This window comes from Callorhinus ursinus, unplaced genomic scaffold (genome assembly GCF_003265705.2).
Source record: "Callorhinus ursinus isolate GAN/ISIS: 27379988/994484 unplaced genomic scaffold, GSC_fseal_2.0 scaffold1, whole genome shotgun sequence".
NCBI classification, from domain to species: Eukaryota; Metazoa; Chordata; class Mammalia; order Carnivora; family Otariidae; genus Callorhinus; species Callorhinus ursinus.
In genome coordinates this window covers 56218753-56245216 of record NW_027397063.1, presented here as the reverse complement: position 1 = coordinate 56245216, position 26464 = coordinate 56218753, and the positions used below count along the sequence as shown (strand labels likewise).

At 35.5% G+C, this 26464-nt stretch overlaps 1 protein-coding gene across 2 annotated transcripts in view; it reads left to right on the top strand.

Moving 5' to 3' along the window:
* Positions 1-26464, top strand: part of GSK3B (glycogen synthase kinase 3 beta) — a 205123-nt gene that overhangs the window by 58702 nt on the left and 119957 nt on the right. For both annotated transcript variants that reach the window (XM_025874826.2, XM_025874830.2), the window contains exon 2: positions 8006-8199. In XM_025874826.2, coding sequence (XP_025730611.1) covers positions 8006-8199 — 194 coding nt within the window. The remainder of the gene's footprint in view (positions 1-8005; positions 8200-26464) is intronic.

Genomic DNA, 26464 nt, shown 5'->3' with positions numbered 1-26464 from the left:
TCCAATTCACTAGAGTTAGAAAAAAGGAAAAATATGCTTGATTCTAGTACATGGTTCATAAGTAAAATAATATTTAAGTTCAGGCTGTTGAAAATTAGCAGGGTTCATTCTGGCTTTTGGTTTGTTTGGTTTAAAATAAAACTTGTTTTTTAAGAGACAATAAAAAATTGAGTCAATTAAAATTAGTTGAAAAGGAATATGGATATTAGAACTTTTGATTTTTGAATTAGAACTTATCTAATAGATACTTGTGTCAGAACCTTCTGTAAAGTATTTGAAATTTTCAGTTTTGCTGAAAATAAGTTGATTTTAGGACCTCAACTCCTGTGTATTGTTTTTATGGCATGGTCTTTAAAAAGTAATCTAGTAGGGTATAGGTTTTAAAAAGTTCTGAATCCTATTGGTGCAACTTGTTGAAGGGAGTTACCTTGGGTAGATTACCAAACCTTTTTGAACACCTTAGTTTCTTCCATTTGTTAAATGATCATCATGAGTATGTCACAAGGTTGTTGTAGGGATTAAATGGTATTATGGTTCTCTCTCACAGTATGGTGCTTGGAACTGCATTAAGAATTAGGGTGTGGATGGGGTGCCTGAGTGGCGCAGTCAGTTATGCATCTGACTCTTGGTTCAGCTCAGGTTGTGATCTCAGGGTCATGAGATCAGGGCATGTCCGGCTCTGCGTTCAGTGTGGAGTATGCTTGAGATTCTCTCTCCCTATCCCTGCTCCTCCCACTTATGCACGCTCTCTCCCTCTCTGTCTCTCTCAAATAAATAAATATTTTTTTAAAAAGAATTACTGGGGATGGCTATTAAAAAATGCAATTTTCTGAGCCCCACTGCACACCTGCTGAGTCTCTCTAGCAGTGAAATTCTTGATTTTTAGTAAACTCTCCCAGGTGATTCTTCTGTCTGCTGTGAGTGATTCTTACAAACTGTAAAACCGTCCTCAAAGAATATACTTACATAAAGGGGTGCCTGGGTGGTTCAGTCAGTTGAGCATCTGACTCTTGATTTTGGCTTGGGTCATGATCTCCGGGTGGTGGAATCAATCCCTGGGTTGGGCTCTGCACTCAGTGGGGAGTCTGCTTGAGATTCTCTCTCTCCTTCTCCCTGTGCCCCTGCCCCTGTTAATGCATGTGTGCCCAACCCCCTGAAATAAATAAATAAATCTTTTAAAAAAGAATATACTTACATATAAGTTGATATAAATTGAACTTCAGACCTCAGAGGTGTCCTCTATCCCTGAAGGTGAACTTCATATCTCAGAGTTCTTATCCATTGCTACATATTAATGCTTCAAAGAAAACAATTATTTGGAAAATGATTATGAAACAGACTAATTCTCCTACCTGTAAATAAATACACATGTGCCAAATTGGATCATTTGTTTTGGCTGCATGTTGTCACCATATTTCTAGTAAGCCCTCCATTCTGTTTTACTACTGGTAAAGCCATTCTATACCCCTTAACCCCTGGGGGTTTGTATCTGATCAGTGGCAAGCATAAGAAGATGTAAACACACTGCTTAATGTTTAGCATGAAATCGTTCCCAAATCCTAACAATTGTGCTTGAGTAATTCTACATAAATTCAACAGTAAACCTTTGCTGAGCACCTGCATTGTGCTGAACCCTGTGCTAATAAGCACTAGGGAAATGTAAATGATTCAGATAATGTTTAGCTTTCCTAAGAGCTCCTTAGTCAAGTGAGGGGCTCAGACTCTTAATAATTATAGAACGTTGTGATAAGCACTGTAGTAGAGCATGTACCAAGTGTTGAAAAGAGCATAGCAGGGCAAAGGAATGTTTTTTTTCTATTTCCGTGGCCAGTGATTCAAAGTTCAGAGAAACTATAATTTATTGAGCACTCTCTGTGGGGCATGCACTTAAAAAAAATGCTCAACTTATGTTATTTAATCATTACAACAGCCCTATGAAGTAGCAGCTATCTCCACTTTATAGATACCAAGTGGTAGAACATGTGATTCAAACCTTGGTAAGACTTCAGAGCCTATATAATACCATTATGCCTCTAGCACAAAAACTTGATTGAATTTTTTTTTCTTAAAGGGAATTTTATGGTCTTTCAGAATTTATGTTTATTAATCCCATTGGTATGGTGTATCCCTGTGATTAAAAATGCAGTGTTATTGTACTGTTAAGGACTCTGGAATCTTTTTTTAATCTGATCTTTATCCTTTGCCACCCTGTTTTCCTTTCTATTTCTAGAAGTGGGAAACATGTCCAAAAGTCAGCCCATGTGTGACATCTGTCCATTTTGTTTTTTCTGCCTCTCCTTTTGTTTACTCTTCCTATCCCCAAAGGAAATTTAGTAATTCTTTTATTTTTCCTAGTCCTTTACGTAGTCATGTGGAGAGGAATGGTGTTTAAGGGAAAAGGCTCTGCCAGAAAGATTTTTATCATATCAAGGTTTCATAGAAATTGCCTTAAAATTTTTATCATGCTATTGATAATTGGGGTTGATTTGGCTGATTGAGCTGCTTGATTGGCGTTTCTTTCTTTCTTCCAAGTCTTGCTCTAGGGTTGTGAGCAGATGCACTCTGGCTAGAGCTTCCGGGTCTTAGAGTAGAGTCCCTATTTCATGACAAGAATAAGTTTATTTTTTAATTTGTCTACCTCTCATTCTCTGGACCTCAATTCCTTACTTTTTATATATTATGATTTTGCTTATTTTTATGTTGTTTTCATGTTTTTAAACTGTCTTGTTTATTTTGGGGAGAACGTCTTGCCTTAATAGATGTTCCTTAGCCAGTTACTTAGGATAAAGAATTTTTGAACTTTGATATCAAAACTTGAAAATTTGACAGTAGTCAGTGTTTCCCCTTCAGACAGTCTTTTTTTTTTTTTTTAAGATTTTATTTATTTGACAAAGAGAGACACAGTGAGAGAAGGAACACAAGCAGAGGGAGTGGGAGAGGGAGAAGTAGGCACCCCGCTGAGCAGGGAGCCCAATGTGGGGCTCGATCCCAGGACCCCGGGATCATGTCCTGAGCCAAAGGCAGGCGCTTAATGACAGCCACCCTGGCGCCCCTCCACTTCAGACAGTCTTAATCATGCCTCAAAATGAGGTTCTTTTGATTTTTTTGAGTAATTTATATATATTTTTAATAGTGTTTGCTGTGGTGTTAAATATACGTAAAAGTAGCTGTTATTTCTCTTTGAGATAAACAGTAGGCAGTGAGTTTACTAATACGGTTAGATAAAAAACAACAATAAAAAGCTTCTTAACAATACTTCATATCTTCCTTATAGTCACAGTGGCATGCTGGTTCCTCTGTGCTTTTGTTACAGACTTTTAACTTCTGTTATTTCTAAATGGAGAGGTTATTCTTGAGTTAAAGGAGGATTTTTAGACAGTCATTGACCTTGTTCAGTTTGTGTCATCTTGTTAACATCTCTACGAGCCTCATAGTTAAAAACTGTTGTAGTTCTTACTTTTCCTCAGCTCTAAATCTTAAGAAACCCAAATCAAATGGCTAAAGTATGAGATTTATCATTCATATAAAATTAGAGTATCAGTGTCAGATACCTCCTAAATATTTAAACATGCTTGAAGTGGCCTTTTGGTTTTGGGATGCTCATGCCACATTTGGATGGGGTCATTGTTACACTATAACATTTGTTCCTCTCAAGGTGAATTGGTTTGAGGAGTAACTTCAGAAGACTTAGAAGATGTAACCACAAGGTGTTGCTTACAAGGTACAAACCTTTGTTTGAGAGATTGGGTACTAGCGCACACATATTGTTTTAGGATATGCCTAAGGCTTTTAAACAATTATATTCTATATTTAACACCTTCAATAGAAAGTGGTTATTCTGTTGTATATCATCTTTCTATTGCTGTATAAGGAGTCTTTTGTTTATATATTTAAGATTTAATTCTGTTTTCTGATTATAATAGGAAATTTATGTTCCCTGAGTAAATTTTAATTGTAATAGAGGATCCCAGGAGTCCTCTGGTAGGAGATGGGGCCTCCTGGAGCTAAGCTGTTCCCATTGTTCTGTTGTTGTACCTGCAAGACAGTAGTGTATTTTAGGAGTCAGTTTTGTTGTAATTGGTATGAGACTCACTGTATCATGTGTTCTGGGAAATTTAGTATTGGGTAGAGTGGTGATTTTTTTGTTTTGTTTTTAATGAGGCAGATTTATTGATTTCCAGCTTTTCATGAGGATTTTGGCCTGTTGGGAGCAGTGCTTATAATGCTCAATTGCTAAGATCCAAAATTATACAGTTTCTAGTAGCAGATATTAAATTGTTTGAACATCACAGAATCGATTATTTTACATTTTTGTTTTCCATATGTTTTTGCTTTAGGATAAGTTTCAAAATCTAAGGTTACCAAAGTTTTTTGGAAATAGCTCTTTAGCTATTAATGTGAATGATTGAGGCCTGAAAACTGTAACAGATTATCATTTATTCTCTTATTTCTTACTGCTTTGGAGCTGATCTTTTTACATTATATTTTCAGAAACATATGCTTCTTGGGGGGGGCAGTAGTATATGAAGTTAAGTCTTTCAGCTGTATTAGGAAGGTTGTAAAATATAGCAGAGGCAGTACGAGGCAAGTGAGGAGTTCTGGCTACTTAAAGCTTTATGATATTGGATAAGTTAAACTCTTAGTTTTACTTTCCTCATTTGCATAGTAATGTAATAATGTCTTCCTGCATTTATTATGAGAGTAGATGAAACAATGAATTGGATGGTTCTTTATACAGTGAAATTTTATACAGCTGTTTTATTGCTAAGTCGACAAATTACAATGCCAAATGGTGACATGCTTTTCCTTGGCACAGTAGCTGCTGTCTGTCCCATGTGCTAATGCTCATGCCAAGTCATTCCCAGTGTTATCTTGCCATTCTTTACAGCTCTGCTATTTCAGATCTATGATGAAGCAGTCTGAAGAGCTTGATAATTTCTGAATAAAAATTCCAGAATGCTTGAGGTAGAAAGCCTGAGAACTATTGTTCCTAGTATACTTAGGGATTTCATATTAGTAGAGAATATAGCCTTTAAGAGTTCTCAGCAGTTTCTGAACTGCTCAAAAGAGAATAGAATAAATCTTTAATTTCTGTTAAGATAGTAAGTCTACCTTTTTTACTAGATGTACAAGAGGGTGAAAGAATTGGTCCTTAGCCAAATATCTTCGCAATTTAAAATTAAGAGGCCTTCTCGGGTCATGATCCCAGGGTCCTGGGATCGAGTCCCACATCGGGCTCCCTGCTCCTTGGGAGCTGCTTCTCCCTCTGCTTCTCTCTCTCTCTCTCCCCCTCTGTCTCTCATGAATAAATAAATAAAATCTTTAAAAAAAAATTAAGAGGCCTTAAGGGCATTTTCTAGTGATAGCATCTGTAGGACCTGTTTATCTTTCTACTCCACTTTAATATTTTTGCAGAATTATTTTATTTATGCATTATAATTTACATATGAGGAAAAGCACAATTAGATGTTCCCTGGGTTTAGTAGTTGAGGATGAAGAGATTTTAAATCTCAGGGTTCTGATGGTATCCATCAGATATGGTATGCCTTTCATAGCTGGTTCTTCAAGTTCTGTTTCTGAAATGCTGTGGTTTCTTTAGAAATGCATCCTGGGGAGGCAAGTGGAGAAAGTCATTACACATGCTTATATTGTTTAAGTTCTCTTATAGAAGCAAGTACAAAGCTGTGGCTGCTGTTTTCTTTATTGAAATGTGGTTATGCAGTAGAAAAGTGTAATTTTTGTTGATACCTTAGCTTTTGTTTTCAATTAAAATTGTGAAATGCAACAGCCATTCTTAAAATCTGTTATTTTAATTAAAAAATAATGATGCTCTGTTTTGTGAATTAGACCTTTAGATTTTACAAGCAACTTGTTCAGTGGAATTATTAATAGTTCTTGAAATATATAAGTTTTGGTGATATGGTGGATGATCTAGGGAAGAGTCAGACTGTTGAAATCAATTCTGTTTTTTATTTTCTTTGGGCAATTGGATGATAAAATGTATTCAATACCTTGGATTTTATTCTTTCTGAATCCAGCCTTTCTAGATCTCCTCATTTAAAGTTCAGAAGACTGTGATTCTGTCTTTAGAGGAATGTTATAATACAAGTAGAGATATGTTTATTTTACAAATGAAGAAGAAAATAACTTATAGTAAGGTTTATAGTCAACCTGAAAGGATGTAATTAACATTAACATGCTCAGAAATGAAAGCAAATGGACTATTTGGGGAGTTGAGCACAACGATTTAGAACTGAGATTCGATTAAACTAGGTTTTGCAAATATATTTGAGATTTATTTTACTAGGAAATGAAATGTGAAGAAATCATTTGAAAGCATTGAGAACTGCTATATATGTGTGTGGGCTTCTGCTGGGATTTGCATGCATTTCAAGTACATATAATACTGTTAGGAATAAAAAGGGTGGTGTTGACAAGATTTGGGTTATCTTTCTATAAGTGGTGTTGGATTTGTGCTGTCAGACCTGTTGGGTGATATACCTTGGAACCAAAAACATACATATTTAAGGTAGTTAACCATGCTATAATGTATAATATAGACTGCCTGTAATTCAGCTAGCTCTTAAGTAGGAGTCTTTCATTGCTTTTGTGTCTGTCATGAAGGCTACCTTATAAAAAGGAGAATTAATCAGTCACAGATACTGCTTATTGGTTTTTGTCTATGTTAGTACCTCTGTGAACTAAAATAGCTATACACGTCGGGTAAATATGCCAGTAACATTTGGACATTCATTTACCTGGTAATTTCATATTGGGGAAAAACTCAAACCATTGGAAAATGAGATTATTATATTTTTCATTCTTTTATATGTGAGTTACAAATGAATACTTCATAATCTAGGCTTGGTATCTAGAGTTAAAAATACATTATTTTTTCATTTATTAGATTAGTGTGAATTCAGTTAGCATGATGAAAATAATATAATGGAATAGTAGAAGAGGAAAAAAAGGAAAAAGTGCAGTTTAGTCAGTGAGCCTAAGGACATATATGTACAGAGAATTGGTTTTAGATTTCTCGGGGAAGAGAGAAGAAGCACAAATCATAATTGCTACTTCACAGTGCTTGGACTCACTAGAATCTGTATGTATTCTGAAATCACTGAAAGAACAATTTAAAGCTCTTTAGAATCAGGTTTTAGTTAGCATAGTATGGTTTAGAATAGTTTAAGAATTTGGAGAAAAAGATGATTGTGAACTCTGCCTAGTCAAGTAGGATGTGGTTCTTGGGCTTGAATTGAGGAGTCTCTGGATTGTTACTGGAAGGGGAGGAAAGGTACAGAAGGTAAGGCAAGAGCCATTGAGTGGGCAGAGACCACAGAATGTCCGTGAGCTACTTATGAATGAGGCTCAGTTCAGAATGGATTTGGTTTTTCTTTTATGTTTTACATCTCTTACCCCAAATTAACATTCCATATTCCTTTTCTCCATCTGACCTTTCTCTGAGAGGTATTCTATTTTCTTAAAAAGAAATAAGATGGCAGAGAAGCAAAAACTCAAAGCCTTCCCTTTCTAAAGGCAGAGTGGTCTGAATAGAGTCAACATATTTAGATATTTTCAGTTGCACCTATTTTATTTTCAAGTATAATAAGGAAGCCTTGAGAAAAGAACTAGGGCCTTTAGAGTTGGGTAAGGATTCACACCCTGGTGGGTCCACCGTTCGACTTTTGACTTTGGGCAAATTTAACATGCTTTCCATTAATTTTGTATGGGAACAGTACTATATTACCTAATGGGATTGTTGTTTTCATTAAATGAAGTCATATATATAAACTAAACATGATGCTTGGTCTACACAATGAGTAAATGGTGGTTAAAAAAATTACTTATAATTGAAACAAATAGTTGGAGTAATTCTATATGATAAACTAAGATGAGCATTTAAAAATAATTTGTAGTAAAGAATGCAGTTTACTTTTTATACTTCAGCAATTTTCTCTGTTTAATTCTTTACAGTTCTCATTTTTCTATCTCTTCTTTCTTTTAGGAGACAAGGATGGCAGCAAGGTGACTACAGTGGTGGCAACTCCTGGGCAGGGTCCAGATAGGCCACAAGAAGTCAGCTATACAGACACTAAAGTGATTGGAAATGGGTCATTTGGTGTGGTATATCAAGCCAAACTTTGTGATTCAGGAGAACTGGTTGCCATTAAGAAGGTATTGCAGGACAAGAGATTTAAGGTAAGACTTGGTATTTCATGTATTTTGTTGCTATCAATAGATGTAAATGAGTATTGTTTCATTCATTTCTCTTTGCTTCAGATTTGCTTCAAATTTCATTTACTGTGCAAATTTATTATAGAGACTTTATTTTCTGCTTTGTATTTTGTAGAGATAAAATTCACTAAAGATTGCAATATTTTTGAACCACTGCTGAGTGATATGTGATTTTAAAATGTTGTGAAAGTAGTTTAAAATTTCTTAATTTTTACTTTTAAAAAGTGACCTGGATCTCATTGGTATAGGAGACCAGAGAAACACTACCTGTGGTATTTGATCGTTTGAACAATTGACTATCCTTCCTTTCTTAAAATTTCCTTTGAATCTGTGATGGAACACTATCATTTATTTTTTCCTAAATACCTCTGACTTTCCTTTGCAATTTTCTTATGTCTTCCATCCATCTACCCCTAGAAACCAGCCATCCCCACAGTTTAGTTTATTTTCATTTCTTACACTAGCTCTTTAGGGGATCCTATACATGAATGTTCAGAGGTCATCTCTATTTTATGGTATATAGTGGAAAGTCAGGAGACCTGGGCTCTAATGTAGGCTCTGCCATTAACAAGCCAAACAGCTCTGTTCCATTCTCTACATTTCCTACCTGTGCAACATTTTACTGAGAGTCTCCCCTGTGCTAGCAAACATGCCAAACTTGAAGGGCTATAAAAATAAATGAGATAATCACTCCTCTGAAACAGCACACAGTCTATTAGCTCTGTTCTCTAGAATGTCTCAAACATTCTAAAGAGGTTTTTTTTTTTAGAAAAGAAAATTCTTATACCTTTTTTCTTCAGTTCTCACTCTCTCTCCTAAGTACTCGTCCCCTGTTGCCAAATGCCCATTGGATCTTGATTTGTTATCTCAGGTTGGCAAGGCTTCTTATCTAATCCTGACCCAATGCAAATCCTTTCCTTTTTGCTTTTTCCTTCTAATGATTCCTTCCCATTCCTTTTTGCTTTTTCCTTCTAATGATTCCTTCCCATTCCTTTTTGCTTTTTCCTTCTAATGATTTTGTTATTCACCTTGTCATTCAGACTTTTCTATTCTCTCATACCTAATATCTAGTTGTTATCAAACTTCATTGATTTTCCCCCCCCCACTGCCTTGATGATTGTAATAACTTCTTTCCCTTTTTCATCACTACTATTCTAGTCAGTCCCTTACCATTATTTGGCTTACCCACTAGTAAGACTCTGCTTCTGATCTTCTGCATACCAGCAGTAGAATAACCCCACAGTTCACTTTGGTCATATTGTTTCCCCTGCACACAATTCTATGGTTCCTCATAGTCTAGAAAATAAAGCCTGCCCAGTTCAGTAGTGCGTTCAGGAACTTCCATGGTGTTGCCTTATCTCTAGATACTCAGCTTTCCAAGCTTTCTCTGCTACTATCCTTGAAATATATTGGTCTTTATGGCTTCATTGCTTTTATTTAGCTTCCGTTAGTACTCCCATTCTCTTGCTAATCTAAATCTTGTGCACATATAAAAACCCTTGTCAGATTGCTCCTTTATGAAATTTCTCGCATGATTCCAGCCAGCCTGTGGATCTTGTTATTCTAAATTCCTTGAACACTTACTGTTCATAAACTAGGAAATTCCGAATTTTTTCATGACAAGGACTCCATTTTTATTACGTGTATCCTGGGTGCCCACGCATTCAGTGTTTTTGTTTTTTTTTTTTGGATTAGTAGTTGATGATAGCAGATGCTTTCCAAATTCTTGTTATATCCTCAGTGATTTACTAAGATTTTTACATAAGTAGTTTTATTCGAGCCTTATCATTAGTTCTGTGAGATTGGTACTGTTATTATTTGGATAAGAAAACCTACGCACAGAGATTATAAATTAACTTGCCCAGGGTCACACAGTTAGCAGGTGGAAAGTTGGGCAAGTGAATCCACACTTTCTGACTCCAGAGTGCTTTACTAAACATTTTTATCATCACTGCATCAGAACAATAGATTTTGTTTAGAACGTATTTGGTTAATTCTTCTTTTTCTTGCTTTTTTTTAATTAAAATTTTTTCCTTTGGTGTGATTAGGTTATTCCTTTGAAATGCAGTGTGGTTCATTTGTTTCTGTATGTATCCCTTCTTAGAATGTTACTCCTGTTCTTCTTGGCTTTTTTTAAAAAAAATTATTTTCAGTCTGTGAAACACACCAGCATGGTTCCAAAGATCAAAAATATACAAATGTCATTTCCTGTCTGTTTCCTCTGTCATGTTTTTTATTTTTATTTATTTTTATTATTTTTTTAAAGATTTTATTTATTTGACAGAGGGAGATGCAGTGAGAGAGGGAACACAAGCAGGGGGAGAGGGGAGAGGCAGGCTTCCCGCGGAGCAGAGAGCCCAATGTGGGGCTCGATCCCAGGACCCTGGGATCATGACCCCAGGCATGACCGAAGGCAGACGCTTAATGACTGAGCCACCCAGGCGCCCCTGTAGTTTTAACTTATAATATTATTATTACGAATGTAGTTTAACATCTTTTCACCTGTTCTAGGTCCATTTTGTTTGTTTTTGTGAGTATATGTGAATTGTTCTTTTTTTCTTTTTTCTCTTGTTGCCCATTTTTAAAGTGGGTTTTTGGCCTTTTCCTCTCAACTGTGAACAGTTTTTTATTATGAATTTAGCCTTTATGATATATGTAGTATTTTTACTTTGTGTATTCTATTTTTCTACCATATGATACGGTTCTTTTCTTTTATCATATCTGGATTTTAAGTTATAAGTAGAAAGCCTTTCCTTATGGAAAGCCTTTCCCTCAGATTAAAGAGAAATTCATCCACATTTTTTTTCCTGGTAATTACAAGATTTCACTTTTTACATTTAAATATCCTGATCCATTTGAAGTTTATTCCTGTTTATGGAGTTTATTCTTAATGTATGGTATGAGTTAATTGATCTAATTTTATCCTTTCTAACTCATTAACCAGTTAGTTGCTCAGTATAGTTATTAAAAGGTCTGTCTTTGCTCCAGTGACTTGCGATGGTATTGTTAATATATGCTAAATTTCCACATGTACTTGGTCTATTTCTGGACTTTTCATTCTGTTCCACTAGGTCATTTGCATATTCCTTTGTCATTACCACACTATTTTAACTATAGAGCTTTACAGTATGTTTTAATGTCTCCTAGAGTTAATCTACCCTTGTAGCTTTCCTTTTTTGTGTTTTCTAGCTATTCTTGAGTGTTTGTTTTTCCATATGAACTTTGGCATCAATTTGACTAATTCCATAAAAAAGCTTTTTGATATTTTTAATTGAAATTTCATTAACTTACAAATTAACTTAGGGAGAACTACCTATTTGTGATGTTGAATTATCCAGGAATAAGAGATATCTTTCTATTTGTTCAAGTTTACTTTTGTGTCTTTCAGGAGTTTTATTATATAGGCTTTTGACATTTCTAGTTACGTTTATTCCTAAATATTTATTGCTTTAGTTGCTATTGTATGGTTTTTTTTTGTTTTTATTTTTTTCTTCTACATGCTAAAAAGTGGTAAGTTCAGTTCTTTCCATTTTATCATCTTTCCTTTGTGAAACTTAAGTATTCTTTGTTCTCCTTGCTAAATGTTAACTGTTTCCAAAGGAAAAAAAAGAAATAAAATTTGATATATTGGCCAATTCATTTTTCTTGATTATCATAAAATAGTAGGAATTTTTATGACAACTTAAAATTCTGTAGTTTCACTTCGTGATTTACATAGCTGCTGCCTAGGATTACACTAAATAATTGTGTATTTCCAGAAAAGGTTGAAATAGGGTCTTCTCCTCGCCCAGTCAAATAAATCATCCTGCTGAACCTGCTTATATCAGTGAAAGGCAGTTTGTTTTGGTGAAAAAATGAGAGAGAAAATGGTCAGAGACAAAAAGAAAACCAAGAGTAATTATCCCTGCACACTAGTCACATAAAGTATATCTAAGACACTGAGCTTTCCTATTAGGAATTTTTGGTATAATCTTCATTTCAGTAGTGTTCCACCTATAATTTGAATGTCTTTTTTTCTTCTGTGACCCATCATACTGTGGCACATTACTTAAACAAATTAAATTACTTCGCTTGGCTGGTTTGGAAGTGCTTGTGATAGAAAATGCTCTTGTGGTCTTGTAGAGGTAAAGTCCAGCTAGGTACCTTATGTAGACCTTTTGTTAGAGCAGGGAGAAGATTAATCAGTCCCAAAAGCTACTGACAGTTGTTGAGGCCGGCTTTTCCAATTTGAAAATCGGTAAGTTGTATTTTTAATTAATTAGTGATCTTAGCCTCATTAACTATTAATTTCAGTTCTCCTTTGAGCTAAGTCATAGGTTTCACGTCTCCTGCTTGGTTTCACTTGTTCTGTGGTTAGGATATGGGGGGGAGTTGTGAAGCATAACTGTCCTTCTATGGTGAATAGAGAGTGAGTAGGGCCCTACTTTTAATATATACCATTTTCAAAAATGAGGAGAGATAATGTCTGGTTTTGATCCTTGGGGTTATTATTATTCTCTGCATGGATATTGTGGAGACAGCATAGAAGAAAGAAAACCTTGGTTGTTCACTATTTAGTTTTGTAAGCTAGAGCATATTCATTAACTTTAGAAGCCTCAGTTTTATCATCTGTTAAAATGAGGATGCTACTACTACAGCAATGCCCCAGCCTTCAACACAGAGAAGAATTCAATAAATATTGTGTTCCCTTTTTTTCTCCCATGTTGTATGAATCAAATGAAACAGTGTATTATGAGAACATTTTCTGAATTTTAAAACTCCTCGTAACTAAATTCTGTTTTTATTTTTAGGCATCTGAATTACTACAAATGGGTATTCACTTTGGAAATTTTACCTGTTTGTTTTACTTGCTCTTAAATTTGATAATCTTTTTTTTTAATAAACATTTTTTCTTTTTTAGAGAGGGATGGGGGAGGGGCAGAGGGAGAGAGAGGATCTTAAGCAGGCTCCATGCCCAGCGCAGAGCCTGACTTGGGGCTTGATCTCACAACCCTGAGACCTGAGCTGAAATCAAGAGTCTGACCTTAACAGACTGAGCCACCCAAGTGCCCCTAAATTTGATGATCTTTTTGAGGCACCGAATTGTATTTATGTAGCTATTTTAAGTCATTTGTGGAAAATATATTTCCTGATAAAACTGACAAACAACTTGAAAAGAAATAGTAATCTTTATTTATGCCATATGGAGGTATGTTCTTTGAGTCATAGAAACTTGTTATCGAGAGAAGGTAAAAACTAGGTCTTAACCCCTGTGGAGGAGAGAGGGAAGGACGGTAGGTAGGAAAGATCATACACTGCTATGCAACTCTAAGAAAGTTAAAGCAAAACCAATGGGGAAGTCTCAGCCTGAGGTTGAACCAGAGGAGTACAATGTTTCTTGGGAAGAGGTCTCCATTAAATATGTCTGCCATGCTCAGTCATTTTCTGGAACAGTTCATGGGAAGCTTGGCATGGCTTTTACAGGAGAATGGCTTTGAGAGCTCAGTAGTTGGGGCTGTGGGTCAATTATGCTCCTTGCAGTGGGAGATCTGAGAGGCACATTTTCATAATTACCAAACCAAGCCTTGTAGGGATAGAGACCCTTTTATGCTACTTTCCCAAGTGTGTAGGTAGTGACTAGTAAAATGTTTTTTTAATTGATTTGAATTTTTAGAGACTGTACAAAGGTTGCTGTGGAAGAGTTCTGTTGATTTTGCTTTTAAAATTATATATAGTTTTATTGCGTCTATTATTCCAGAGACACAAAAAATGGAGGTGTGATATTTGTGGTCTTGACTGTCCTTTTTCTGGCTTTCAGTGGCTTGAATGCCTTGAGTGAATGAGAAATAAAACTTAATATAAGGCAGCTAGAGTAATTAGGCCAAAAAAAAAAAAGCATCCAAATTGGAAAGGAAAAGTACAACTGTCACTATTTGCAAATGACATGATATTATATATAGAAAACCCTAAAAAAATCCCATCAGAAAAACTTTTAGAACAAATGAATTCAGTAAACTTGCAGGATACACAAAAATTTCTTGCATGTCTATTCACTAATAATGAGCTGTCAGAAAGAGAAATAAAGAAAGCAGCCTCATTTACAGTTGCATTAAAAAGGATAAAATCCTAGGAATAAATTTAACTACAAGGTGAAAGACTCAATATTGAAACTTATAAGACACGCAAATAAATGGAATGATATTCTGTGCTCATGAATTGGAAGAAATCAATTTTGTTAAAATGGCCATATCACCCAAAGTAATCTACAAATTTAGTGCAATCCCTATCAAAATTTCAGTGGTGTTTTTTAAAAAAGATTGATTGATTTGAGAGCGAGTATGAGTAGGGGGAGGGGCAGACAGAAGGAGGGGGGGAAGGGAGAGAATCCCAAGCAGACTCTGTGCTGAGCACGGAGCCCAATGCGGGGCTCAATCCCATGACCCCGAGATCACAACCTGAGCCGAAACCAAGAGTCAGATGCTTAACCAACTGAGTCCTCCAGGTGCCCCTGCTATTTTTCAAAGAAATAGAACAAATAATCCTAAAATTGTATGGGACCATGAAAAACCCTGAATAGCCAAAGCAGTCTTGAGAAAGAATAACAAAGCTGAAGACATCATACTCCCTGGTTTCAAATTCTGTTACAGAGCTGTAGTAATCAAAACAATGTGGTATTGGCATAAAAAAAAAGAAGATACATAGATCAATGGAACAGAATAGAGAAAGCCCAGAAATAAACCTATGCGTATGTGGTTAATTAATCTATGACAAAGGAGCTGAGAATATACAATGGGAGAAAAAAAGGATAGTCTCTTCAATAAATGGTGTTGAGGAAACTGTACAGCCACATGCAGAAGAATGGAACTGGACCACTATCTTAAACCAAAAACAAAAATTAACTCAAAATGAATTAAAGACCTCAACATAAGGTCTAAAACCGTAAAACTTCTAGAAGAAAACATAGTAGTAAACTCTTTGACATAGGTCTTGGCAATAGGTTTTTGAGTCTGACACCAAAAGTAAAAGCAAACTAAAGCAAAAATAGGACTACATCATACTAAAAAGCTTCTTCAGAGCAAAGGAAATGACCAACAAAATGAAAAGGCAACCTACTGAATGGGAGAAATGCACTGAATGATATTCCATTGTATCCACGTATCGCAGTTTGTTCATTCATTCACCTATTGAAGGACATCTTGGTTGCTTCCAAGTTTGGGCATTTATGAATAAAGCTGCTGTAAACATTCATTTGCAGGTTTTGGTGTCGTTGTAAGTTTTCAGTTCTTTTGCATAAATACCAAGTAGCACAGTTGCTAGATTGTATGATAAGAGTTTGTTTAGTTTTGCAATAAATTGCCAAACTATCCTCCAAAGTGACTACAGAATGATTTTATATTCCTACCAGCAGGGAAAAGAGATTTCCTATTGCTCCACATGCTCATCAGCCTTTGGTGTTGTCAGTGTTTTAAATTTTAGCCATCCTAATAGAGCAGTAGTATCTTGTTTTAATTTGCAATTTTCTGATGATTTATTATGTTGAACATCTTTTCATATGCTTATTTGCTATCTGTATATCTTCTTTGATGAGGTGTCTGTTCAAGGCAATGCTCATTTTTAATGGTTGGTTGTTACTGTTGAGTTTTAAGAGTTCTTTATATATTTTGGATAACAGTGCTTTCTCACATATGTGTTTTGCAGAGATTTCTCCCAGTCTGTGACTTGTCTTTTCATTAGCAGAAGTTTTAAATTTTAATCAAAAGTCTAATTTGTCAATTTTTTCTTTCATGAATTATGCTTTTGGTGTTGTATCTAAAAAGTCACTGCCAAACCCAAGATTGTCTCCTCTGTTGTCTTGTACGTGTTTTATAGTTTTGCCTTTTCTATGATCTATTTTAAGTTGATTTTTGTGAAAGGTATAAAATCTGTGATTATGTTCATTTCTTTGCATGTGGCTGTCCAGTTATTCCAGCACTTTGTTGAAAAGACCATCCTTTCTTGATTGAAATGCCTTTGACCCTTTGTCAGAGTTCAGTTGACTATATTTGGTGGCTGTTTCTGGGCTCTGTGTTTTGTTCTAGTGATGTATTTGTATATCACACTTTTTTTTTTTTTTTTTTTTTTTTACCGTAGCTTTATGGTAAGCCTTGAAGTCAGTCAGTGACAGTTTTTTGATCGTTCTTCAATATTGTGTTCACTGTTGGATGTCCACAAAATAACTTGCTCAGATTTTGATTGGGGTTGCATTGAATCTATTGATTAGGAAGAACTGACATCTTGACAATATTAAGCCCTCCTATCCATGCATATGAAATATGTTTATTTAGATCTTTGGTTTCTTTCCTCAGAGTTTTATGGGTTTCCTCATGTAGATCTTGTACATATTTTGTTGGATTTATATGCAAGTATTTCTTTTTGGAGGGGTGCTAAATTGTATTGTGTTTTTAATTCTAAATTCCAGTTGCTCAATTGCTGGTGTATAAGAAAGCATTTGACTTTTGTACCTTAAACTTGTACCTGCAGTCATGTTATAATCACTTATTAGTTCCAGGAGATTTTGTGGTTGATTCGTTGAGATTCTTTTACATAGACAACCAGGTCATTTGTAAACAAAGATAGTTTTATTTCTTCTTTTCCAATTTATATACCTTTTATTTCCTTTTTCTGTCTCATTATATTCTCTACAATGTTGAATGGGGGGGTGAGAAGTCTTTTTTGTCTTGTTCCTGTTCTTAGTAGGAAAACACCTAGTTTCTTCGTATTAAGTATGTTAGCTGTAGATTTTTGTAGCTGTTTTTAAATTTGATAGAGTCTCATTTGTCTATTTTTGCTTTAGTGTCTTGTCCTTTTTGGTGTCCCCAAAGAAGGAAATCCTATCACTTGCCACAACAAGGATGAGCCTTAACGACATTATGCTAAGTGAAATAAGCCAGTCACCAAAGTTTAAGTACATTGCCAGCTCCAGTGTAGTGAAGCTCTTCCCCTGTATTTGCTTGTAAGATTTTTATAGTTTTAGGTTTCATGTTTAGGTCTTTAATTCATTTTGAGTTAATTTTTGTGTGTGGTGGAGGTCAGAGTTCATCTTCATTCTTTTGCTTCTTGGTCCAGTTTTTCCAACACCCATATGCTTAAGAGATTGTCTTTTCCCCATTTTGTAGTCTTGGCACCATTGTTGAATGGCCATACATGAGGGTTTATTTCTGGTTCCTTCTGTTCCAGTGGTCTATATATTTGTTTTTATGCTAGTTCCATACTGTCTTGATTACTGTTGGCTTATAGTTTTCAAATCAAGAATTATTAGACTTCCAACTTTGTTCTTCTTTTTCAAGATTGTTTTGGCTATTTGGGGTCCCTTGAGATTCTATATAAATTTTAGGATTTTGTTTTTCTATTACTGCAAAAAATGCCATTGGAATTTTGATAGGGATTACATTGAATCTCTGTATGGCTCTGGGTAGTATGGACATTTTAATGTTACTAAGTCTTCTAAGCTACAAGCATGGGATGCCTTTCCATTTATTTCTGTGTTCTTTGATTTCTTTTGGCAGTGTTTTATAGTTTTCAGTGTACAAGTCTACCTCCTTGGTTAGGTTTTTCTTAAGCACTGTATTTTTGGCACTATAGTAAATGAGATTGCTTTCTTTTTTGATTGGTCATTGTTAGTGTGTAGAAATACAACCAATTTTTAAGTGTTCATTTTGTATCTGAAACTTTGCTGAAATTGTTTCTTCGTTGTAACAGACTTTTTTTTTTTTAATTCCTTAGGGTTTTCTACATATAAGATCATCTCTGTGAACAGAGATAATTTTGCATCTTTTCCAATTTGGATGCCTTTTGTTATTTATTTTACTTGTCTAACTGCTCTGGCTGTTATTTCAAGTACTGTTTTGAATAGTGGCGGCAAAAATGATCATCCTTGCCTTGTTCCTCATTTTAAAGGAAAGCTTTCAGTTTCAATTTTTCACCAATGAATATGATGTTAAGGTGGGCTTTTCATTTTATACAGCTTATTATATTGAGGCAGTTTCCTTCTATTACTAGTTTGTTGAGCATTCCTATCATGAAAGAGTGTTGAATTTTGTTAACAATGCTTTTTCTACATCAGTTGAGGTGACCATTTGGTTTTTGTCCTTCATGTTGATAATGTGGTGTGTTTACATTCATTGATTTTTGTATGTAGAACCATCCTTGCATTTCAGGTGTAAATCTTTCCATTGCAGGTATAAAACTTGGTTGTGGTATATAATCCTTTCAGCATGCTGTTGTTTGGTTTGTTGGCATTTTGTTGATGATTTTTGTATCAGTATTCATCAGGAATATTGGTTTGTAGTTTCTCAATGTGTCCATCCTTTTATTCGTAAGGTATATGTGTCTTTTATTTAAATGGGTTTCTTGTAGATTATATATAGTTGGGTCTTTTTAAAATTCATTTTTAAATTTTTATTTTTAAAAATTGAGATAAAATTGACCTATAACATTGTGTAAGTTCTCTGTCTTTCATGTTGGTTTATTTAAGCCATTGATGTTTAAAGAGATTATTGATGTAGTTGGATCATATTTTTGCCATATTTGTTTACTGTTTCTATTTGTTGTCCTTGTTTCTTCTTTTTTCTTTCTCTCTTTTCCTGCAGTTGAGCATTTTATATGATTCTATTTTTTCTCCTCTCACAGTATCTATTATACCTTTTAAAACCTTTTTCAGTGGTTGGAGTTGAGTCTACAGTGTACATTTACAACTTTTTGAAGTGCACTTTCAAGTAACACTATACTCTGTCATGGATAGTGGACTTGCCTTATGACAGAGTATTCCTAATTTCTGCTTTCCATTCCATATAACACTGTTGTCATTATTTTCACTAATCCATGAGCTATAATTACTGAATACATTATCGCTGTTACTATTTTGAACTGTTGCTGCTAGATCAGTTAATTCTCTAATGCTCTTCCTTTCTTTACATAGATACAGATTTCTTACCTATGTCATTTTCCTTCTGATGAATTTTTTATTTTAACATTTCTTGGATGGCAGGTCTACTGTTGACAAATTCTGTCAGTTTTTGTTTTCTGAGAAAGTCTCAATTTCTCCTTCACATTTGAAGAATAATTTTACTAGGTGCAGAATTCTAGATTGGTTGGTTTTTTTTTTTTCTTTCAACATTTTAAATATTTTACTTCACTCTCTTCTTGTTTGCATGACCTTTGAAGAGAAGAAGTTCAATGTAATTCTTACCTTTGCCTGCCTATGGGTAAGGTCTTTTTTTCTCCTCTGGCTTCTTTCAAGATTTCTTTTTTGTCTTTGTCTTTTGCATTTTGAATATGATATGCCTTGGTATAGATTTTTTGGTATTAATCCTCTTTTACGTTTTTTTGAGCTTCCTGCATGTGTGGTTTGGTGTCTGACATTAATTTTGGGAAATTCTCAGTTGCTTCCAGTTCCTTTTTCTCTTCTCCTTGTGGCATTACCATTTTACATATGTTACAACTTTTGTAGTTGCCTCAATAGTTCTTGGATATTGTCTTCTTTTTCATTTTTTTTTCTCTTTGCATTTCAGTGTTGGAAATTTTGTTGACATTTCTTTAGGCTTACTGATTCTCTCCTTGGCCATATCCAGTGTATTGATCAGCCCATCAAAGGCGTTGCTAATTTCTGTTACAGTGGCTTTGATTTCTAGCATTTACTTTTGAATCTTTTTAAAGTTTCCATCTCTCAGCTTACTTTACGCATTTGTTTTTGTGTGTTATCCACTTTTTCCATTAGAGCCCTTAGTGTGTTAATCAGTTGTTTTAAATTCCTAGTCTGATAATTTCAACATCCCCACTATATTTCAGTGATTCTGATACCTGCTATGTGTATTCACACTTTGATTTTTGTCTTTTAGTATTTTTTGTAATTTTGTGTTAAAAGCTGGGTATGATATATTCAGTGAACGTTACTTAGGTAATAGACCTTTATTTTGAGTTTTTGTTTATCTGGCAGGAGTTAGACTGTGTTTATTGTTTGCTGTAGCTGTAGATGTCAGAAATTGAAATTTCCTCTGGTGTCCCTTTTATTTTTTCTCCTGTTGTTTTTGGATTTCCTGAGAGACTTCTTAAATAAATTCTGAGACATGCATTTCTTCCCATTGTATTTCCCCATTATTATAGAGGAATCCTATTGATCTAGTGGTGAGGTGTGACAGGAGGAAAAGTGTTCTATAGTCTTAAAACTCATGTTTGAGTCTCTTAGTGAACCTGTGCTAAGTGCTTGACCTTTATAAATGCTTTTCAGGTTTTTGTCCCTCTTCCTTCCTCACAGGTGAGATAAGAAGGCTAGAGGGGGCTGGAGTTTTATATCTCCCTTTGTGCACGTGGAAAGCTAGATGAGGTTAGAACTGGGTATTTCCCTTTCCCCACTTTTAAGTTTAGAGAAGGCTAGAGTTGGGTATTTCTTTTCCCCCAGTTTAGTTAGCTTTGGTAGTATAGTTTTCCTTGAGGGCAACTGTTAAGAACAGAATACTCTGGGCCTGTTTATAAATGGCTACTTTTCTTCTCATCTGCTTCCCTCAGGTTTTTCCTATATCTTCACTGTGAAGATCTGATAGAGCTTTAGAGATAAAACTGAGAAAAGCATGGGACGTGCCTCTCTGGATCTTTTAATTCCCAGACTTGTTCGTATTACTCCTATGTTAATTACAGTTTTAAGTTTTCCTCTACTGGTACTGGCTCTGTAGGCAGTTTCTGCTCCTGGGCTTCTGTTCCAGTAAGCTGTGATTCTGTGTATCTACTTGTCTTTCTCCAGTTTTTATGTCAGTGGTTTGCCATGTGACCTCAATTTTTTGGTGGATTTAAGAAGAGTTGTTGATTTTCAGTTTGTTCAGCTCTTTTCTTATTGTGAAGATGAGAGGGATGACTCCCAAGCTCCTTACGTACTAGACTGGAGCCCAAAAGTCCTTACTTTGCTCATTTTATTTGTCTTTTTATTGTTGAGTAGAGGTCTTTATTCTGGATACAGATCCCTTATCAGATAAATGACTTACAAATGTTTTCTCTAGTGGGTAGGGCAGTCGGTAGAAACCTCGTTAGCCATAGCAAGGATTTTGGCTTTAAATCTCTTCAAAGCGGGGAGCCACTGGAGGTTTTAAACAGAGAAATCCTGTTATCTATCTTATATTTTAAAACATAAGATCACTCTGCCTGCTTTGTTAGATATAGATGGAAGGTCAACAGAGGGAAGCTGAACGACCATATAGCTGAGCAGAGGTATGCTGAAAGACTTACACTAGAAAGGTGGTGAGAAATGATCATTTCTTGGAGATACACACACACACACACACACACACACACACACACACGTTTTTATACTGAGTTAATTGTAAATACACCTGCAATTCTAAGAAATAATACAGAGATCCCATGTATCCTTTGCCTGGTTTCCCTTAATGGTAACATCTTGCAAAATTATAGTGCAGTATCAAAACCAGGATATTGACATTAATACAATCCACCAGTCTTGTTGAGATTTCCCCAGTTATACTTGTACTCATTTGTGCATGCGTGTGTGTGTATGTACTTTTATACAGTTTTATTACATATGTAGTTTTGTGTATCCACTAGAACACTTCTTCATCACAAAGATCCTCATATTGCCATTTTATAACCATACCCGTTTCTCTCCCTGCCGTTCCTCTACTCTTAACCCCTAGTTTAAACCCTTGCAACAACCAGTAATCTGTTCCCCTTATCTGTAATTTTTTTATTTCAAGAATACCAGTGGAATCAAATACAGTATGTAACCTTTCGGGATTGGCTTTATTTGCTCAGCATAATTCTCTGGAGATTCATTAAAATTGTTGCATATATCAATAAATAGTTTTTTTTCTTTTTCTGAGTAGTATTTCATAGTGTGGCATACTATGGTTTGTTTATCCATTCACCTGTGAAAGACATCTGGTAGCTATTCTGAATAATACGGCTATGAAATTCATTTATAGGTTTTTGTGTGAGCATAAATTTCCATTTCAGTGGGGTAAAGGCCTACGAGTGCAATTGCTGGAATCTTGGAGATACACACACACACACACATTTTTCAGATTTTATTTTTAAGTAATCTCTATACCCAAAATGGGGCTCAAACTCGTAAGAGTTGCATGTTCTACTGGCCAAGCCAGCCACATGCCCTTTGGATATATTTTGAAGGTGGAACCAACAGTATTTCTTGACAGATTGAATGTGAGGTCAGAGAGAAAGAAGATTCAAGATTTCAAAATTTTTGACCTCCGCAGCCAGAAGAGTTGAATTGTCAGTAATTGAGATAGGATTGGGTGGAGCAGGTTTAAGGAAGATCAGGAATTTTGCTCATGGCATGTCGAGTTGAGATGCATATTAGACACAGAAGAATTGACATGTAGTTAGTTGGCTAAAAGATCCTGGAGTACACAGGAGAGTTCTAGTCTGGGGATATAAATTTGGGAGTCATCGCCTTTAAAGTCCTGAGACTGGAAGAGATCGTAGAGGTAGCTGAAAAGAGGTGAGACACCAAGTTCTGTCTATTCCATTGTTTAGAAAATAGAGAGATTAGGAAGAACTAGTAAAAGAAACAGTGAATTTGGCCAGGGAAGAAGGAGAAAATGTGGAGAAAGCATTTCAAAGAGTGACCAACTGATCATCTATTTTTGTGGAAACCATAATTGTAGCATGTAAGCATAATCCCTGTAGTAGCCTGAGATTTTAGTTGTGTTGTATTCTGGTGGCATTTGGATGATATGTCTCCTTTCTAGTTTCTTTTTAGTTGAGGAAAAAAGGGTTTTTGAGTTTTTGTTCATGTATTCAGAAAAGCTAATGGTTCCATGGAGGAGTTGCCAGTTAATATCCAACTTATGTGTACGCTTTCATGAAAAACCTTTTAAATTTAATGAAGAAGTGTTCTTTATCTTTTCGAAACTCTCACATCATTTTTTTTTAAAGACTTTTTTTTAATTTAATTATTTGACAGTATACAAGCAAGGGGAGCAGCAGAGGGAGAGGGAGAAGCAGGCTCCCCATTGAGCAGGGAGCCTGATGCAGGCCTTGTTCCCATAACTCTGGGATCATGACCTGAGCTGAAGGCAGCCGCTTAACTGACTGAGCCACCCAGGCACCCCTCACATCTTTTTTTTTTGATACCTCTAAAGGCAGTTGTAAGTGCTTTCAATACTGAGGTCCTGTTTTGTTGTCACTGTATTCTTCAAGCATATAGTAATAAATATAGTTGATGGAATTGAGTTACATTTTGTTGTGATAGTTAAGAACATGGGCTTAGGAATCTGACACACCTAGCTTAAATCTTGTTCCCTGCTCTTTGCCTGCAAATTCCTTAACCTCACTATGCCTTCACCCCCTTTCTAAGTGGGGATTGATAGTGTTGTCTACTTAATAGGTTTGTGGAGAGAATTAAATGAAGTCAGGAAGATAAAGTTCTTAGCAGGGTACCTGGCTCTTGATTTTCAGTAATCCTGTAGTTGTTGGCACTATCATTGTTATGGAATAATATTTCAAAGATACAGGGTTAAAGCAGTGTTGTATTTAAGTTAGAGTTGACTTACATGCTCAGGCCTCTGAAAACTAAGCGTTTAAGAACCCTCACTTTTATATTTACTTCGGTCCATATTAGCTGGCTGGGAATAGAAGTCCTTTAGGCTCTCCAGGCATCCTTTCTGTTATTTCCCTTTGCTTTCCCCTTTCTGTGCTGGACAAGTTGTTTGTGGGACTGATGGGGAAAATTCGCATGTATGAATCCTGTTTATTATTCCTATAAAATCGGGATTTTTTTGTAGAAGATTTTAAGCCTGCCTGAGCAGTATATATAACTATAATTTACAATTTACGTTTTTATTTATATACTAATTATAGTAATGTAAAAGAAAAATGTTACTGTAAATTTCCAGAACATTACTTGATATTAGAAAGTCCACTCTGTATATGAGATAAATATATATAACATATATATATTTTATATATATCAGGGTATATATACTAAGTGCAAATGAGATTGAATATATAAGGAACTTTCTTTCCTTGGCTTTTAGAGCAGGAAATGGCAAACTGTGTGCCTGTTGCCTATTTTTGTAAATAAAGTTTTATTGGAACATAGGCACGCCAATTCCTTTACATATTGTTACTGACTGCTTTTCCACCATAACTGTAGAGTTAAGTAATTGCAACAGAGACTATAGCCTGCAAGCCAAAGTATTTATAATCTGGCCCTTTATAGAAAATGTTTTCTGACTCTTATTCTAGGTTATTATTTTGGTGGCTCATCTTTTACAGCCTTGCTCATTCTCAATTTCTTGTATGATTCCTTTTCATCTGTCTGCCTACATGTTGATATTCTCCAGGATCTTCTTGGGAATGTCTTACCTGTCTTGGGGCATTTGTGATACCACTGTCCAGGTTATACTGCCTGACCAGTTTATTAGTGTCCTTTACAGACTTGTCTGCTGCTGGAGACTCTGGCTACTTCTTTTTCTTATTTTACAGGCAATTTTATCTACTCCCGTGGCTTCAAGAACCATCTAGACCTCTTGCTAGAGGATAAGATGAACATATCAGATTGCTTTCTGGACTTTTCCATTTCTCTGTCCTTCAGTCATTTCAATAAACGGTGTCCCAAACTGAACTCATTCCTTTCTTCCAAAACAGCTTCCTAGGCCAGTGAACTCTACTGTCGTGTTAATAGTCACATGAGTCAGAAGCTTGGTGTAGTTATCACTCTCCTCCTTCTGGTTACCAAACCTATAGCAGCAGGTGCTCAAAAAACTGTTGATCTGCCTCTCAGTTGATCTGTCATTCTCTTCCTTCTGTTTTTACTTTTTTCTACCTAAGTGCAGGTCCTAGTTTAATTTGTCTTCTCTTCCTTAAAATTTTTTTTTTCATAACCAGTGATCTTTGCAAACAAACCTCTTGCTTAGAGCAGATCAGTGGTACTTCATGGCTTGTAGTATTCACACTTTTTAGACTTTCCACCAGGACCCTTTCCAGAATTTTTCAAGGTACTAATAAGCAAATTTTTCTTAGGTCCAATCCCCATTTACCTGTAGCACTTTCTGAGTGAGCTAGAGTTTTCACATTGTATTATAATTGTTGGGTTGGCTTACCCATTAGAATATGAAATCTTTAAGGACTATAAATTTTATACACTCAGAGTCCTGGTTCTGACACATAGTTGGCTTCAAAATAATTGTTGTACACGTGGAGTTATTTTCAGATGATATTCTAGCTAATTGTAGGGTCTTTGGAGGCATCTGAATTTACTGTGTAATCAAAGATTTGGAGATGGATTAAACAGTTTTTCAGTCCTAATATGATTACAAAGGATGGGTGATGGAACTCTGGATGATCCTTTTTTAAAGAAGATTTTATTTATTTATTTTGTTAGAGCACGTGCACACGAATAGAGAGTGGGGGAGGGAGAGAATCTCAAGCAGACTCTGCTGGGTGTGAGCCCGACTTGAGGCTCGATCCTAAGACCCTGAGATCATGACCTGAGCCAAAACCAAGAGTTGGATGTTTAACTGACTGAGCCACTCAGATGCCCCTGGATAATCCTTTTTTGAGGAAGATGTGTTTTGGAAAAATAGTCTTTGAAGCAAAACTTTTGAAGTCAATCCTATTTTACTATATTTTATGAAAGTGGGGCTTTCTGTGGTAGGAAAGATCCAATAGAATGAAATTTGGTGAAGAAGAAAAGATGATAGCCATAGGCTGCCTACCATACATCCACAGTATTATTAAGCTTGCTGGTTGTTACTTCATCTAAAAGTTTGCTTTTCCATTAATGAACTTTATATAAGGGTACATAGAGTACCCTTTTGGGAATCACTTGACTCAGTGCTTTTTAGCTTTTGGGAGGTTTTCTTTTTCCCTTCCTTTTTTTGAAGTGTGAGGTGTCAAATGATGTAAAATTAAACATAGCCTCTCTGTTTAGAGGAGGATATATGTTAATGACTGTTGCTTAAACCAAAAGGAAAATTTTTCCTTTAAATGTGGCTTTCAGGTTTTCTTATATGGGTGTGGTATTTATTCCATCTTGAGCAGTTATTCTGTTTTTCTAGATGGGAATGGTAAATAAGAATTTAGTTTACCTATAATTTTTTATCTTTTCTATATTGGAAAAAAATTGCCTTTATATAGTTGGATTTTAAATGGATTTTAAGGGGCGCCTGGGTGGCTCAGTTGGTTAAACGACTGCCTTCGGCTCAGGTCATGATCCCGGAGTCCTGGGATCGAGTCCCGCATC